Genomic DNA, 14,667 nt, shown 5'->3' with positions numbered 1-14,667 from the left:
TGATGGGGGGCCCTAAGAATCATAGACTTTAAGGTCAGAAGAGACCATTATGATCGTCTAGTCTGGCCTCCTGCACAACGCAGGCCACGGAGTCTCACCCACCAACTCCTGTAACAAACCCCTAATTTATGTCTGAGCTATTGAAGTCTTCAAATAGTGGTTTAAAGACTTCAAGGTGCAGAGAATCCTCCAGCAAGTGACCCGTGCCCCATGCTGCAGAGGGAGGCGAAAAACCCCCAGGGCCTCTGCCAATCTGCCCTGGGGGAAAATTCCTTCCTGACCTTTAAAGGCCATCAAGACAGGTGTTATGCTTCACAGGCACAGTTTATTCACTCTGAAGTTTTAGCAATGGGACAACATTTGGTGGTTGTGCCTTTGGGCCCCAAAGTATTGGGGTTATCAAACATCATGAGTTTAGGCTTAAAAAAAAAAAGGCAGTTATTTTTGACCTTTGTCCTATTTTGTGCATACAAGCTGCAAAAAACATTAAACCCAAAAACTTTTTCCAAGAAATATGGCAAGGGGATCAGCAAGGGAGTAAGGAGTTTGATTAGGTCAAAGGAAAGTGTATTTGCTGTTTGATGGCTGATCTGTATGCACCATAAAATAATCCTATAAATAAAAATAGATCACATCTTAATTATGTCCCGTCAAATTCCAAATGCTTCCCAATTATTTTCTCAACATAGGTCATGTAACCTCAAGATTTGACATTTTATTTTAAAGGTTTACTGCTGCTTGATGGTAATTTAACGGGATATACACTTTATCTAGTGCTCTTCATGGCTGGGTCAGGTCTGTGGAGGGCCCTGGAGTGGGGTAGGGGGCCATTAGTGCCTGTGGGAGGAGTGTCGGGCTATGTGAGGAACAGTCCCAAGGAAATGGGAGTGGGTGACAATTCCACATTGGGAGAAGGAATTTTTCTGTGGTGGTGCTGGGTCTGGGTCTGTGGAACCAGAGCTGGAGCCCAGAGCCCATACCTCTATGATAGTTCCATAGACGACTCTGCTGGGAGGTTGCTTGGTGTCATGCAGAGGCCCTGGGGGGATCAGCCATTGATCTGTGCTCCTCTGCATAATCTTCCCAGCCTGTGCTCTGACAGTTGTGGGACTTTAAAGGTGCATTCTTTGTGCTGCTGTTTTTCTTTGCAGACCCGCAAAATGGATCTCTTAACGTTTCCCAGATATAATCCTAGTGACATCATAACTCACATCCGCAATCAGATCCTAACAGGATCCGAAGCTAAAAACCTCTCCAAAAATGACTTGTTTCCAAATCCCAAGGTAAGAATGCTCTGGAAACAGAGTAGCTTGCTGCTGGAGGACAATGTAAATAGAATAGTGTATTCAGGATTTTACCACATAACACTTATTTGCAAAAGTAGTCCTGGCTGTGGTAAAAATATTCACATGAGGAAATATTACAGTTGTGGTCTGCCATCTTACAGGTGAGCAGACAGACCCTTGCATCTGCATGCAGTTTTATGATTAGGACATTGGAACCCAAAACTTGGTTTTATGAAATTGGGAAACCTGCTTTACCAGGCCATCCTCTGTGTAACAGATTTAGCCTAATGATAGTGAATGCCATTTGTCTGTTGCTTAATTGTTAGCAACAGTTCTGCCTTAAAGACCATGCATTTCACCAGGTGAAGGTGCTTAGCCATGTATTCAGTAATGTGAAATTTGAAGCTCTGGTATTACAGTACAGAAGTTGCAGAATTCAAATAATGGAATGCACTGAATATCTGAATTTCTTTATATTTACACATTGTCATAAATCTTCATAGTATTTGTGAAAAAATGAAATGTCTCCATTTGTTAAGGGCAGAGTACTACTTGTTTGATTTATTCTGTGTGCTATAAATCACAAGGAAGTCTAAATAGTAATTTACAGAGAGGAAGCTCATCAATAGAAGTCACTTGGTATTAGTGTACTTGTAATTACTGGAACTAAATGTTCTCTCTCTCCCTCTTGTAGCGTGAGGTATTGCACATGATCTTCATGAGAACCTTGCAGAATGTGTATGGAATCCGTCTGGAGCACTTCTATATGGTGCGTATACAGTTGTGCACAATTAAGTGGGGAAAAAAAAAAGAAAGTGAAACTCAGATTCTAGAATAATGAAAATTAACAGTTATTAAAGCACTGGGTTTTTTGAATTTTTAAATTAGCTGATCCTTCTAGCACTTTGTGTAGCTGAATGTGAATTTGAAAGTCCTGTGGTATTTTGCATTGAATCTACAACATTCAGTTAACGGATAACTTCAGGTGTAATACAGCTAGAAATACTGGATACTATTATTTTCCCAGTCTGCTGTATTTTGGGTTTAACCTTTCTCAAGACAAAATAAATATAAAAAGTACTTTAAAAATACCACTAAAAATAGAGTTGAGAACAAAGCAGTCCATGAAATGGACAGCCTGGGCAAACTAAAAACTGATTCCTCATTAATTTAACACTACATAGATTTCTATCTCCAAAGTGTTACAATAATAACTAATCCCTAACAGCCCTGTAGCTAAATAAGTACTAGCCACATCTCTCATATGGGCAAACTGAGGTGCAAAAGTTGTAACTTGCTAAAGTCAAGGGAAGTCTGTCATAGCCATGAATAACGTAAGGATTCCTGGCTTCCAGAAACTTTGGTTTCAGGGCAAAACTCCCAAAATGAGCCTCTGCAGAATGTGCGCAATGCATGTTTCAGTGACCACAGAATGTCACCTTGAGTCACCCAGGTACTGTGATAAGATTGCCTGGAAACCTTGCTTCAGCAGAGCCCGAGACTTGCTGCCTACTCTTTTAGGCATGTCAGTTTGGCATGTGCTGATCTGGAGTTCTTAATTAACATTGAGTAACTTCTTCAGTATAATGTTCTGCCTTCCCACCAGGGGCAGTGGGTGCCATGCTTTAGTTGAGATAAATCCAGAGCAACTGAGATCAGTGTGGGGAGGATCAGAGCTGTAGTCTGAGCCCCAGATATGTGCAAAAAAAGTAAGAGGAACAAAATGATTTTGTGAAATTTTGTTTTTTGGGGGTAGGGCTGTTTCTTGGGAGCCACTTTCTCAAATGACACCAACTTGGCTCACGGACTCTACTCAGCACCCCCATGAGGCATAGCAAATTTCAAAACAATCTGAGCCAGCATGTGGATTTTAGAGTACTTAGAATAGTCTACTTTCAAACAGAAAGCAACACTCCACCCTTTAATTATAGTGGAGTTGGTGCTACACTATAATATACTTGAATGAGTGCATTAAAATGTAATGCAGGCGTGTAAAAAAATACTATAACATTACATGGCAGCACAGGAATCCAGACCCACATTGTTCTGAGGGGGTAAACCAAGAATTTCCTTACTAATTATCAGCTTGTGCTAATATCTAAGGCTCAATTCTAGTCTGAAACATGGCAGTGCATCATAAATCCGTTATTGCACTTGAACATTCACACCTGTTCTAGCCTGTAATGTTACTTGACCATAGCCTTAGTTAACTGTATTTCTTTGATTCCATCTAAAGGATTCAGTGGGCCAGGTGATTATTTTTTTAGTTAGGATGCTGTATTTTTGTATTGTGTGAGCAAACCGTTCTTGTTTCCAGGTGGTATTGACTAGGCAAGCACCTTCCAATGTTATCACTTAGCAGCTGTTTGAGAAACCCTGCCCTGGAAACACCAACCTTCCCACCCTGTCCAGTTTTCAACTACTTGGTTCTCAAAACATTATTCTGTGAGCCACCAGGACAGGGATCCACAGGCTGCAGTTTGGGAACCACTAACTTGCCTTTGCCTTGACGTTGAGTGATAGTTCCCCACCCATGTTTATCACCTCTGAGTGACTTGCCCATAAAAAAAAAAACTAGTATTTTCCCCATATGAATACTCCTTGTAATAGTCTTATTTATTGACTCTTGTGTTTAGATGCCGGTCACTGTTGACATAATGTATCCACAGATTGTTGAAGGCTTCCTACCTATTTGTAACTTGTATATTAATATGTGAGTACAACAAATGGATTTTTTCATACCGCTCATTCATTATTTGATTGTAGTTTGTTTAATTTTTAGGTGATTGGCCTCTGTGCAATTGTGGTTGTCCTTCAACTTGTTGAACTTGTGTGAAATAAAATTTAGCAGACTAACAAGAGGCAGCTAACAGTTTAGTGGCTAACAGTTTAGTAGATTAAGAATCTGCTGCCAGCTGCTTTTTATCCAAATGTGTGAGATAGCTTTAATGCTTTAGGATTGTGAGACTGAGGTTTAGATCAACAATAAATGATGGCAAGCTAGTGAGCACGCAATTGAATTGGGAAAAGCTTGAAGCAGTTCACTGAGGCCTATGGCATATGATACGGAGGAGGATCTTAGAGTAGCTGTTACATAAGCCTGAAGTATCACCCCAGTTATGTCTATCATTGTTAGAGGCATCTAACAGACACTGCTCTATTCAGCGTGTGGTGGAATAATTGACATTGGGCAGACTGACTTATAAGTTTCATATTAGACCACTCCTATTTTTTTCTGTTTCCATTTCTAAGGCCCTGTCTACATTGCACAATTAGGTCAGTGTACAACATCTTATGTTCAATTATGGCAGTGTACACTACACTGTTTTCTCGTGGATGTAAATGTAGACACTGCTTTACTTAGGCTGTTGGCTGTCTTGTCAATTTCATGCTGGAGCCGTGAAATTGACAAGACAGTTGGGCAGTTAGAGGTCCACTGCCCATGGCTCTCTGCTCCCAGCCAGGCTGCTGCCCAGAGGCTCCCTGCTCAGGGAGATAAGTAGCCCTGGGTGGCTGCCCCCATTTCCTGGCTGGGAGGAGAGAAGTCCCAGGTGGCTGTCCCCTCCCATCTCCTTCCCCCCATTCCTGGCTGGGAGCATGGAGATGAGAGCCTGGGGGGGCACCTGGGGTCACAGCAGGAAGCTGTGGGGAGCTGAGAGCCCTGGCTCTTGGCACCCCATGCTGCTCCTCTTCAGTTGGTGGAAGTGCTCATGGTGAGGCCACACATCACTGACAGAAGGAGGATGGTGTGGACATCAGCCACAGCAATAATTACTGCGGTGGCTGTAAGTCTACCTAAGATAGTAGTGTAGTGTAGATATGCCCTAATACACTGAAAAAATAAATTTAAGCTTCTGAGAGAAGCTGGAGGGTGTACTATGTTGAAAAGGAAGGACATTACAAGAAAACAGTGCAAAACTGAAGAATGCATTTAATGTGATATTCCCCACAAGAAGAGGTTGTGCTCTAAATGGGCAGTTAAAACTCAGCATTTACTAAAGATATACTAATATAAAAAGCTACAATAAGAGAATGTTAAGGTTGTAAAGTAAATTGCTCCATGGTATCTGTCTCCTTGTGTATTTACTTTCAACCTTGAATAAAATGAGCATATGCTAATTTTTTTTTTTTCTGCCAGATCCCTCCCTGTTTCACTGTGCACAGTGGGATGGTGAATGAGGCAAAGATCTACAGTGGATCAGCATTTGAGGACAATCTTTGCAAAAACACAATTTAAAATTAGTATGCTGGATATTGGAGATCACTTTAGGGCTTGTCTACACAAGCACTGAGTTTTTGGGAAGCTGGGGTATGTATCTACCCTGCTCTAATCTGCTGCTCACAAATGTCCATGTGAACCCTGCTGTAGCTCACTAAAAGTTCCCTAATGCACTTTAATCCATTCCTGTTCAAGTCAGGGTAGATCAAAGCTCTCTACAGAACTTTCAGTTTGCCACAGTGGGGTTTACACAGATGCTTGGCGCATGGCAGGCAGTGTAGGATAGATTTACACCTTAGCTGGCCATGAACTAAGTAGACAAGCCCTTAATTGAACCGAATGTGAAGGACATCATTCTGATTTGGTAGGCTAGCATAGAAAGTTTTCCAGATCTGACAAATATTGTAGTTCTTATGTGCCAGTCCGTGGAAAAAGCACTGAAAAATCCCTTTCTTGTTCTACTGCACTAATAAAAAACCCAGGTGTGTAAAACCAAACATTCTGTCTATGCAGCATGCTGCAACAGAATCAACTGAACTGAATACACTCTTACAGAAGTTTCAGAAAACTTAAATTGAGTCTACTGAGAGACCTATTGGTTTTGAATAAGTTATCCATCTTTAAAGAAAAGATCCCACAAAATAAAACGTGAATGGAAGTTCTTCAAATATCTGCTTAAACATTACTAGCACCTTGCCATAAATATAAAGGGAAGGGTAAACCCCTTTAAAATCCCTCCTGGCCAGAGAAAAAAATCATCTCACCTGTAAAGGGTTAAGAAGCTAAAGGTAACCTCACTGACACCTGACCAAAATGACCAATGAGGAGACAAGATACTTTCAAAAGCTGGGAGGAGGGAGAGAAACAAAGGGTCTGTGTGTCTGTCTATATGCTGGTTTCTGCTGGGGATAGACCAGGAATGGAGTCTTAGAACTTTTAGTAAGTAATCTAGCTAGGTATGTGTTGGATTATGATTTCTTTAAATGGCTGAGAAAAGAATTGTGCTGAATAGAATAACTATTTCTGTGTGTGTATCTTTTTTGTAACTTAAGGTTTTGCCTAGAGGGGTTCTCTGTTTTGAATCTAATTACCCTGTAAGATATCTACCATCCTGATTTTACAAGGGAGATTTCTTTATTTCTATTTACTTCTATTTCTCTTAAAAGTCTTCTTGTAAGAAAACTGAATGCTTTTTCATTGTTCTCAGATCCAAGGGTTTGGGTCTGTGGTCACCTATGCAAATTGGTGAGGCTTTTTACCAAACCTTGTCCAGAAAGTGGGGTGCAAGGTTTTGCGAAGTACTTTGGGGGGAAAGACGTGTCCAAACAGCTCTTCCCCAGTAACCAGTATTTGTTTGGTGTGGTAGCGGCCAATCCAAGTACAAAGGGTGGAATATTTTGTACCTTGGGGAAGTTTTGACCTAAGCTGGTAAAGAGAAGCTTAGGAGGTTTTTCATGCAGGTCTCCACATCTGTACCCTAGCGTTCAGAGTGGGGAAGGAACCTTGACACACCTCACGAAGCATTGGTTGATACTGCCCACTAAAATGCTCTAAATTTAAGTGTCCTGTGAAAAGTAACTTAAAAAAAAATATCCTTAAGCAAGGCACTGTAACAACAGGATCTATAATACTAGTTTGTTAATGCAGTACTATTAAAATGTTATTTGTGAGTTTATTCTGCCATATCTGATCACCATTGTGTACAGTACCAGGATACATTCAGACACTAGTGTTGTGGGAGAACACCCATGTACTCTAGATTTGTATAGGGCAAAAGTACTGTAGTGGCCATTTGAAGTAGGCTTGTTCACAGAACTAATAACATTCAGTATCTTTTTAAATTTTTTTTCTTCCCACAGGGAGCGTTTTCTTCCGGTCTGCCGTATTAATGACTTTCAGCTTGCTGATGTCATAAATCCAAGTAAGCAAGCATCTGTTAACCCATCCATGTCTCCACATGCTCACACATGATGCTTGGACCATTTCTATGAAAGATCTTTGAAGATTCTTGGGTTTTACTTTCTACGCTGGGGTACACAATTGTGGTGTAGTGGAACCAGTAGCTGCCTATTTTTGAACCTCATGGTATGGCCTGCAGAGAAGACCAGTTCAGTAAAGAGTTCTTAAAATGCTTATTAGCCATTAGCTTATTAGCCAAATTGGCCAATCCAGTTACAACTAATTAGTTGTTAAATCTCAGCTCTCTTACAAAACATTACAGTTCTGTCTTGCTACTAGGTTAGATAGGTTTCAGAGTAACAGCAGTTAGTCTGTATTCGCAAAAAGAAAAGGAGTACTTGTGGCACCTTAGAGACTAACCAATTTATTTGAGCACAGTACTCCTTTTCTTTTTATGTTAGATAGTAATCGTATGTTTTACAGTAGTTTTGCAATATATGGTGATTATAATTGCTCTTAAAAAGTAGAAATAATTCTGAGTAGGTGACAGGATTGGAACTTGATAATGTGGATTTCCTGCGGGAAATATTTCTATAGAAAACACTTGTATTTCCTCCTTTCTTCCACTCTCTCTTGCCAACGCAGTGTTGCAGTTCTGGTGTGGCACAGGCCATTCAGGAAAGACTTTGTGAATTTGCTAAAGAAATTTCTTTAAGTTGATTTCTGCATCTTCCTGTTTTCCTGCCAGAGCGTTGGCCAGGAATGTCCTTGTTCTCTATTCCAAAATTCAATTTGAATTGAGCTCAGAGAAGGGCCTTCTCAGTTCAGGGACCTAGCTGTGGATTCTCTTTGAATGACCTCCTGAGGTCCCTTCCAACCCTGATATTCTATGATTGATTCTATGTTTGCTGAAGTCCCTGTGTAGCTGTCTTCAGGGTTTAGTACAAGGTTTGTCTGTTTGGGTTGCTGACCTTTTTTTGCCTCCCTTAGAATCACAGAATATCAGGGTTGGAAGGGACCTCAGGAGGTCATCTAGTCCAACTCCCTGCTCAAAGCAGGACCAATCCCCAATTTTTGCCCCATATCCCTAAATGGCCCCCTCAAGGATTGAACTCTCACCCCTGGGTTTACCAGGCCAAAGCTCAAACCTCTGAGCTATCCCTTCTTTCTTTTTATCAGATATTTTTTGTACTGACATTAGTCAGTGCTCAGTGTTTTCAGGGGAATGGCTGTTTTCCTGAGACATTATGCCCAGTTTGAAATTTATTTTTAGATTGTATAAGGTCCTTGACAATGCATTTGGATGCATCATAAATCCATGGCTTGGTGCAGTTGATCGTACAATCAAATTATATCTTTTTCAGATACTGGTAAGGTAATAGCTATAAGACTTGGGTTTTGTTTAATTTTTTTCAGAGATTGACATGACTTAATCATATCAATTTAAGTACATTTCATGACTGAGGAAGATTTGTTCCTCTCTAAAACATAATTGGTTCAGTAATAGATATCTCTTAAAATACCCCTCTCCCCCCCAACTGGCATTGAAATTCTGTAAGAAATTCTCTTCTAAGCCAATATGGGTAAATTAACTTCCTAACTTTCCTTGGAGTATAGTACATGGTACTTTTCTTCATTCAGTCTTTGCCTCCATTTAGCTGTTTGAGTTTTGCTATGCTCAAGTTTTCCAGTTATGGGGCATATAGAGTCCAAAACACTCATTCTTTGCTATTCCTCTCTTTTAGAAGCAAAGCGGACAGCTCGTTTCTTGAGTGGCATTCTTAACTTTATTCACTTCCAAGAATCGCGCCGTGAGATCTACATGGAATTCCAGTGGGCATATGTAAGATTATGTATAGTTTATAAGAAACAGCTCAGATAAGACCATCAAAAATATAATTAATATTAATTTATATCTGGAAGTTTAGAGGAGGCTTAAGTACTGTTTGGGAAATTACACTAGCATGCCATGTGTTACCCCTTTTTTTAAAGGGGCTGTAACAACTTTTTGTCTTTCTGTAAGACAGATCTTGAAGAGAAAAAAATATAAAATTCCAGGTGACTCCTGCCTATCTGTTAGGGAAAACATTTAAGTGTTTACAGGGTAGGAAGGAGTCTTAATTTTTTCCAGCTGTTGGAAAGGCAGCACCTACAGGTACCAGCTGAATACAGGCAAGTCTTATTGTGCCATTGAGCTGTAGGCTTTGATCAAACATGAGGCACTGGTATATAGTTTCAGAAACACTTTGGTGTGGTACTCTGTGGAAACATGTCAATTCTTCTTTTCAACTAACTTCAGCCCATTTAAGCATGCCTCAGTGTCTGGAAGAAATAAACAGCTGTATAAAGTACAAGCTGGGTCAAAGTCAGTCTAGGAAAGACAGTAGTGGTGATGGGAGGAAGGGGAAGTTAGGAATTTGCCTATTCTCTTACCTCACCTGGTGTTGAATCTGACCAGTATGTGGAAAATTCAGCTGGTGAAGCACACAGTTCTCTGCATCCTAGCCAACAAAACCTGACTAGTGCTCCATGACTTTCTCTGGTTTCTTTTTCATTTCCAATCTGACTTGGAAATGGGAGTGCTAACCTACGAAGCCACAACTGGTTAGATCCCATCTGTTATACGGACTGCCTTGTTGGCAATATTTTGACAGTTGCACTTACAGGGGTGATGCAGCTGGTGATACCCAGGATAAGACTTGGGCATTTAAGGTAAGATGCTTTCAGCTGATGGAGCTTGGGTATGTAACTTAATGCCAGAGAAGATCAGATTGAGCCCAAACCTAAACACATTCAGATCAAACACTTAAGACCAACCTTTTCAATAAAGCCTTTGCCTAATAATGGCTTCCAAAAAACCATGGTGTAGAAACGAAAGGGGAGTGTCTTTCTTCTCAAGACTTGATTATTTCTAATATGCTTGCTGCCTTGGGAGTTAAGATAAAGTACATGAACTGTGTATAGCTTTTCTGCTGATTCTGATATACATCCTGGATTTCATCACTTACTTAACAGGGTCTTTGGCAATTGAAAGGCACAGGATAGACGTAACAAACACTGACAGACCCTTGCTAACTATGTGGAACAGTAACGTTAAAAGTCACACTTCTTATAGGAGAGAATGGGGGTTTCTGTAGGCGTAGGAGCCCATTCTGTGACAGTATCTTGAAGGACACCAGTTGCCACGTAACTACAGTTTGTTATAATCAATATTTGAATATATCCATCCTTGTAACTTGGTATGAACTAGACTACCTGTCTATCAATGTGCTTGTTTTTCCTGTTGCACATTAAATTTAGTATTTGGATATTTCTGGAAATAAACATGCATACTGGAATCTTTAAAATATGGGCTTCAGTACAGGGTAATTGTCAAGTCAGTTTTTAGGCCTCGCAACTGGGGCCCCCTTCTAGTATCTCGTGAAATATTCAAGCATAGGGAGCAAAAACTTGGACACTTGGAAAACTTCCTCTTTGAGGAGAGCGTGACAGGTAACGGTCACTACGCAGAAACTATGAAGCTAGAACAACAGACCACTAACTACTAAGTACAGACCAAGAACTACCAGTAATTATCTCAACTGGGTAGGGTAGCAGTACAAATAAATTATGAAATGCACATGGATTGTAGGACCAACCTGGCTGTGTGAGGAACATGTTGTGGGTTGATTATAAATCTGCTTGTTCTCCCATATAATGTAAACCAATCACTAAAATACCTTAAACTTAATTTACAGAAATCAGCTCTGGAAAAAATACAGCAACTGCAGACAGCAAATCAGGAGGCAGCAGTGAAGCTAGAGAAACTTGAGTGAGTACAGGGTCTAGTAATTGACCTCGGTGGATTTTGCAGTTATAACACACATGCACGTGACGTCTAACGGGAAATATTAAGCTGTTGTCTTAGAACAGAAACGATGTGGTTGTTGACTGACTTTTCTAAATCAACTGAGGCATTATGTGGCCTCATCAGTGTCTGAGAATCTATTTTAAAGATAGAGGTAACCATCTTTCTTCCTTCCAGGCTGTAGGAGAAATAGCTTGGTTAAGTTTTTAAATTGACTGACTTATTTTTCTGTGTAAAGCAATTGAGGGGAAAGTTAAGATGAGTTTGCATTTAATTCTGAAATTGATGAAGCAGGTGATCAGTTTTATTTATTTCCATAGTTGAGGTCCAGCTCCTATGAAAGTTCTGTCTCCTGAGCTGATCAACCTTCTCCTGTTGGTCAAATGTTTCATAGCTGTGGAGAGAGGGAGGGACTCTCTTGTACCTAGTGCTAATCCTATGGGCGTTTGATTAGCTAGCCCATAACTATAATTCAGGCAAACATAAAACTTTTCCCATGGCATCTTTCTCTGTTTGCTGGTGGTTGCTCTTTGAGTTGTTTCCCTAAGAGCTTGTGGGGGTTACTTTCAATGCCCTAGTGAGTTGTATTTAGAATTAGAGATTTGATATTCTGAGCGTCTTGTTAGCATTGATTGTGGGAGATAGTAACTTCAGAAACATAGTACCATTTTATTAGAATGAAAGAATGCTGTGTTCAAGAGCATATATACAGTGGATATAGTTTAAAGTACTTTAAAGTCCTTTTCAGAACTTAAGATTCATGGTGGATAACCAGCTAAATGTGACCTTCCATTGGCTGATGGCCAGTGTGACTGTTGGATGTATAAGAAGAGGAATATTGAATAGGAAGTGGTATTCGCTGTATAACCTTTGCATTGAGACCATTACTACACTAGTGTCCATTTCTCATGTCCACACTTCAAAATGGATGTGGAAAAGATTCAGAAAAGAGCTATAAGAATGATTCAAGGTCTGGAAAATATGTCTTAGACTGAGCTTACGTCTGTCACTTTATTTAGCTTAATTAAGAGAAGGTAGAGAGGTGACTCCATCACAGTCTAAAGGTATTTGGATGGGGAGAAGATGGCTGATAGAGGGCTCTTTAATTATGCCTTTGCCTGCTTGACAAGATCAATAGCTGGAACTTGAAACTAGACAAAATCATACTAGAAATAAGGTGAGGGCAATTAACCATTGGGACAAGTAACTAAGTTGGATGTGTAGTGGCTTCTAAATCACTTGAAGTTTTTAAAGAACTAAACAGATGCTCCAGCTCAACCACAAGTTAGACTTGCTACAGGAATTACAGGGTGTAATTCTGTGGCCTATGTGTTTTCAGGAGGCCAGATTAGGTGATCACAATAGTCCTTTCTGGTGTTAAATCTGTGAATCTAGTAATGAAAACCAAAATGTAGTATAACAAGTAGCTGTTTGAAAGATAGGAGACAAAGGATAGGAATAAATGGTCCATTTTTACGATGTACAGAAGTGACCATCGGAGTCCCCCAAGGGTCCATACTCCTACCTGTTTTCACTGTTCACCCCCTTTTCCAGATGATTAATAAATATGTTGAAGAGGCAAAGTTAGCAGATGATTCATAATTATTCAAGAGGTTAAATTCAAAGCAGATTGTGAGGAGTTAGAGGGATCTCCTAAAACTGGTGACTGGGCAACAGTAAGGCAGATGAAATTCAACATTAAGTGCAAAGTAGTGTATACTGGAAAAAATAATCCCAACAATCCCTATACAGCTAGAGTGACAGGTTCTAAATTAGCTGTTACCACCCAAGAAAGATCTTCGAGTCAGAGTGAAAATGACTGCTCCATGTACAGCAGCAGTCAAAAAGGCTCACTGTGTTAGGAAATGATAGAAAATAAGACAAGTAGCATAATGCCACTATATAAATTCATGGTGTGTCCACACCTTGAATATTGTGTCCAGTTCTGGTTGCCACATCTTAAAAAAGGATATAGTAGAACTGGAAAAGGTTCAGAGAATGGCAACAAAGATTGTCACAGGTATGGAACAGCTTCCATATGAGAAGAGACTAAAAAGATGGGGTCTGATCAGCTTAGAAAAAAATGGCTAAGGGGGGGGGTTATAATAGAGGTCTATAAAATCTTGAATTGTGAGGAAAAAGTGAAGAGAGAAGTGTTTACCCTTTCATACAACACACAAACCAGGGGTCACCTGATGAAAGTAATAGGCAGCAGGCTTAACACAGCAAGAGAGAGTACTTTTTCCACACAGTGCAAAACTAAAGTTGTGGAACTCATTGCCATGCGATGTTCTGATTGCCAAAAGTATAACTGGGTTCAAAAAAGAAATCCCATGCTCGGGGTCACCCTAACCCTCTGACTACCAGAAGCCAGCAGAGAAAGATGGGTGGATTCCGCCATAATTGCCCTGTTCTGCACACTCCCCTGGAAGCTCTGTCACTGTCAGAGATAGGATACTGGGCAAGATGGACCATGGTCTGACCCAGTATGGCAGCTCTTACAGTTGTATGTAAAGTTGCCAGTCCTGTCTCCATTTACCTTCTTTCTAATAGTTATATTTATTGTATACATTAGTATGTGCTGCTTGTATTATCTGAACCAGGGTCAGCTTTTTTCTCAAACCGCAGCACGCGGAGGAAGAGGAGCCACATCAAAGCCTGCTCTGCAGCTGTGCTGTCTGGTAGCTCTTGGTGAACACTACTGGAGGAGGGAGCACTGCAGGACCAGCTAGCAGTGTATGCAGCTGCTCGCCTTAAAGGGAACTATGCTACTTATGTACCTCACAGGAGATGTTGAGGGTTAATTAGACTAGTATTTGCAAAGCACCATAGAAAAGCTAAATAGTTGTCCTGCATCAAGTTTTCAGTGTTCTGTTCTGTATCTTTAAGACTTTGTCCCGCTTTACTTTTTTGTCTAGTGTTACTTCTCTGCTCTTGATTTCTCATTCTTTTTGCTCCCTTGTCTTACTCACTCCCTTTGCATATTTAAGCAAGTCTGCACTCCTCCTGTTCCATGGACTTTCCCTCTCCTCCAGCCCTCCGTTAGCTTCCACCCCATCAGATAGGGCTCCCTTATGCCCATTCCTTTGGCAGAGTACTCAAGTTTATCATCACTATACTTTGTCACCGTTATGGACTACAGGTCAGTTTCTCTCTCTGGGATGTCCCACCAGCGACTTGATCCACTATCAGTCACTAGTTCCAAATTCGGGTTGTTCGAACTAAAAGTATGTTAAAGATGAAGATCCTATTTTAAATATGCCTCAGACTAATATTTCTAGAGTCTTAGTTACAATTATACAACTACTTCTGACTCCCTGCATGGGGTTAGCTGCCTCCTTTACTCATGTTTTCTTGCCCATTCTCATCAGTCCAGCTCCCCACTGTGGCACTGTATCCCCCCCCCGCAATATCCA

At 40.5% G+C, this 14,667-nt stretch overlaps 1 protein-coding gene across 1 annotated transcript in view; it reads left to right on the top strand.

Annotated features, from left to right (window-relative positions):
- The window catches only part of NUF2 (NUF2 component of NDC80 kinetochore complex), a 31,961-nt gene that overhangs the window by 4,839 nt on the left and 12,455 nt on the right, over positions 1-14,667 (top strand). Inside the window, exons 3-8 of the mRNA XM_048860676.1 lie at positions 1,152-1,283; positions 1,981-2,055; positions 3,923-3,999; positions 7,365-7,426; positions 9,150-9,247; positions 11,142-11,215. Of these exons, the coding sequence (XP_048716633.1) occupies positions 1,161-1,283; positions 1,981-2,055; positions 3,923-3,999; positions 7,365-7,426; positions 9,150-9,247; positions 11,142-11,215 (509 nt within the window). The 5' untranslated portion in view covers positions 1,152-1,160. The remainder of the gene's footprint in view (positions 1-1,151; positions 1,284-1,980; positions 2,056-3,922; positions 4,000-7,364; positions 7,427-9,149; positions 9,248-11,141; positions 11,216-14,667) is intronic.

Source organism: Caretta caretta, chromosome 8 (genome assembly GCF_965140235.1).
Source record: "Caretta caretta isolate rCarCar2 chromosome 8, rCarCar1.hap1, whole genome shotgun sequence".
In the NCBI taxonomy this organism is placed as follows: Eukaryota; Metazoa; Chordata; order Testudines; family Cheloniidae; genus Caretta; species Caretta caretta.
This window is presented reverse-complemented; position numbering and strand designations above follow the sequence as displayed.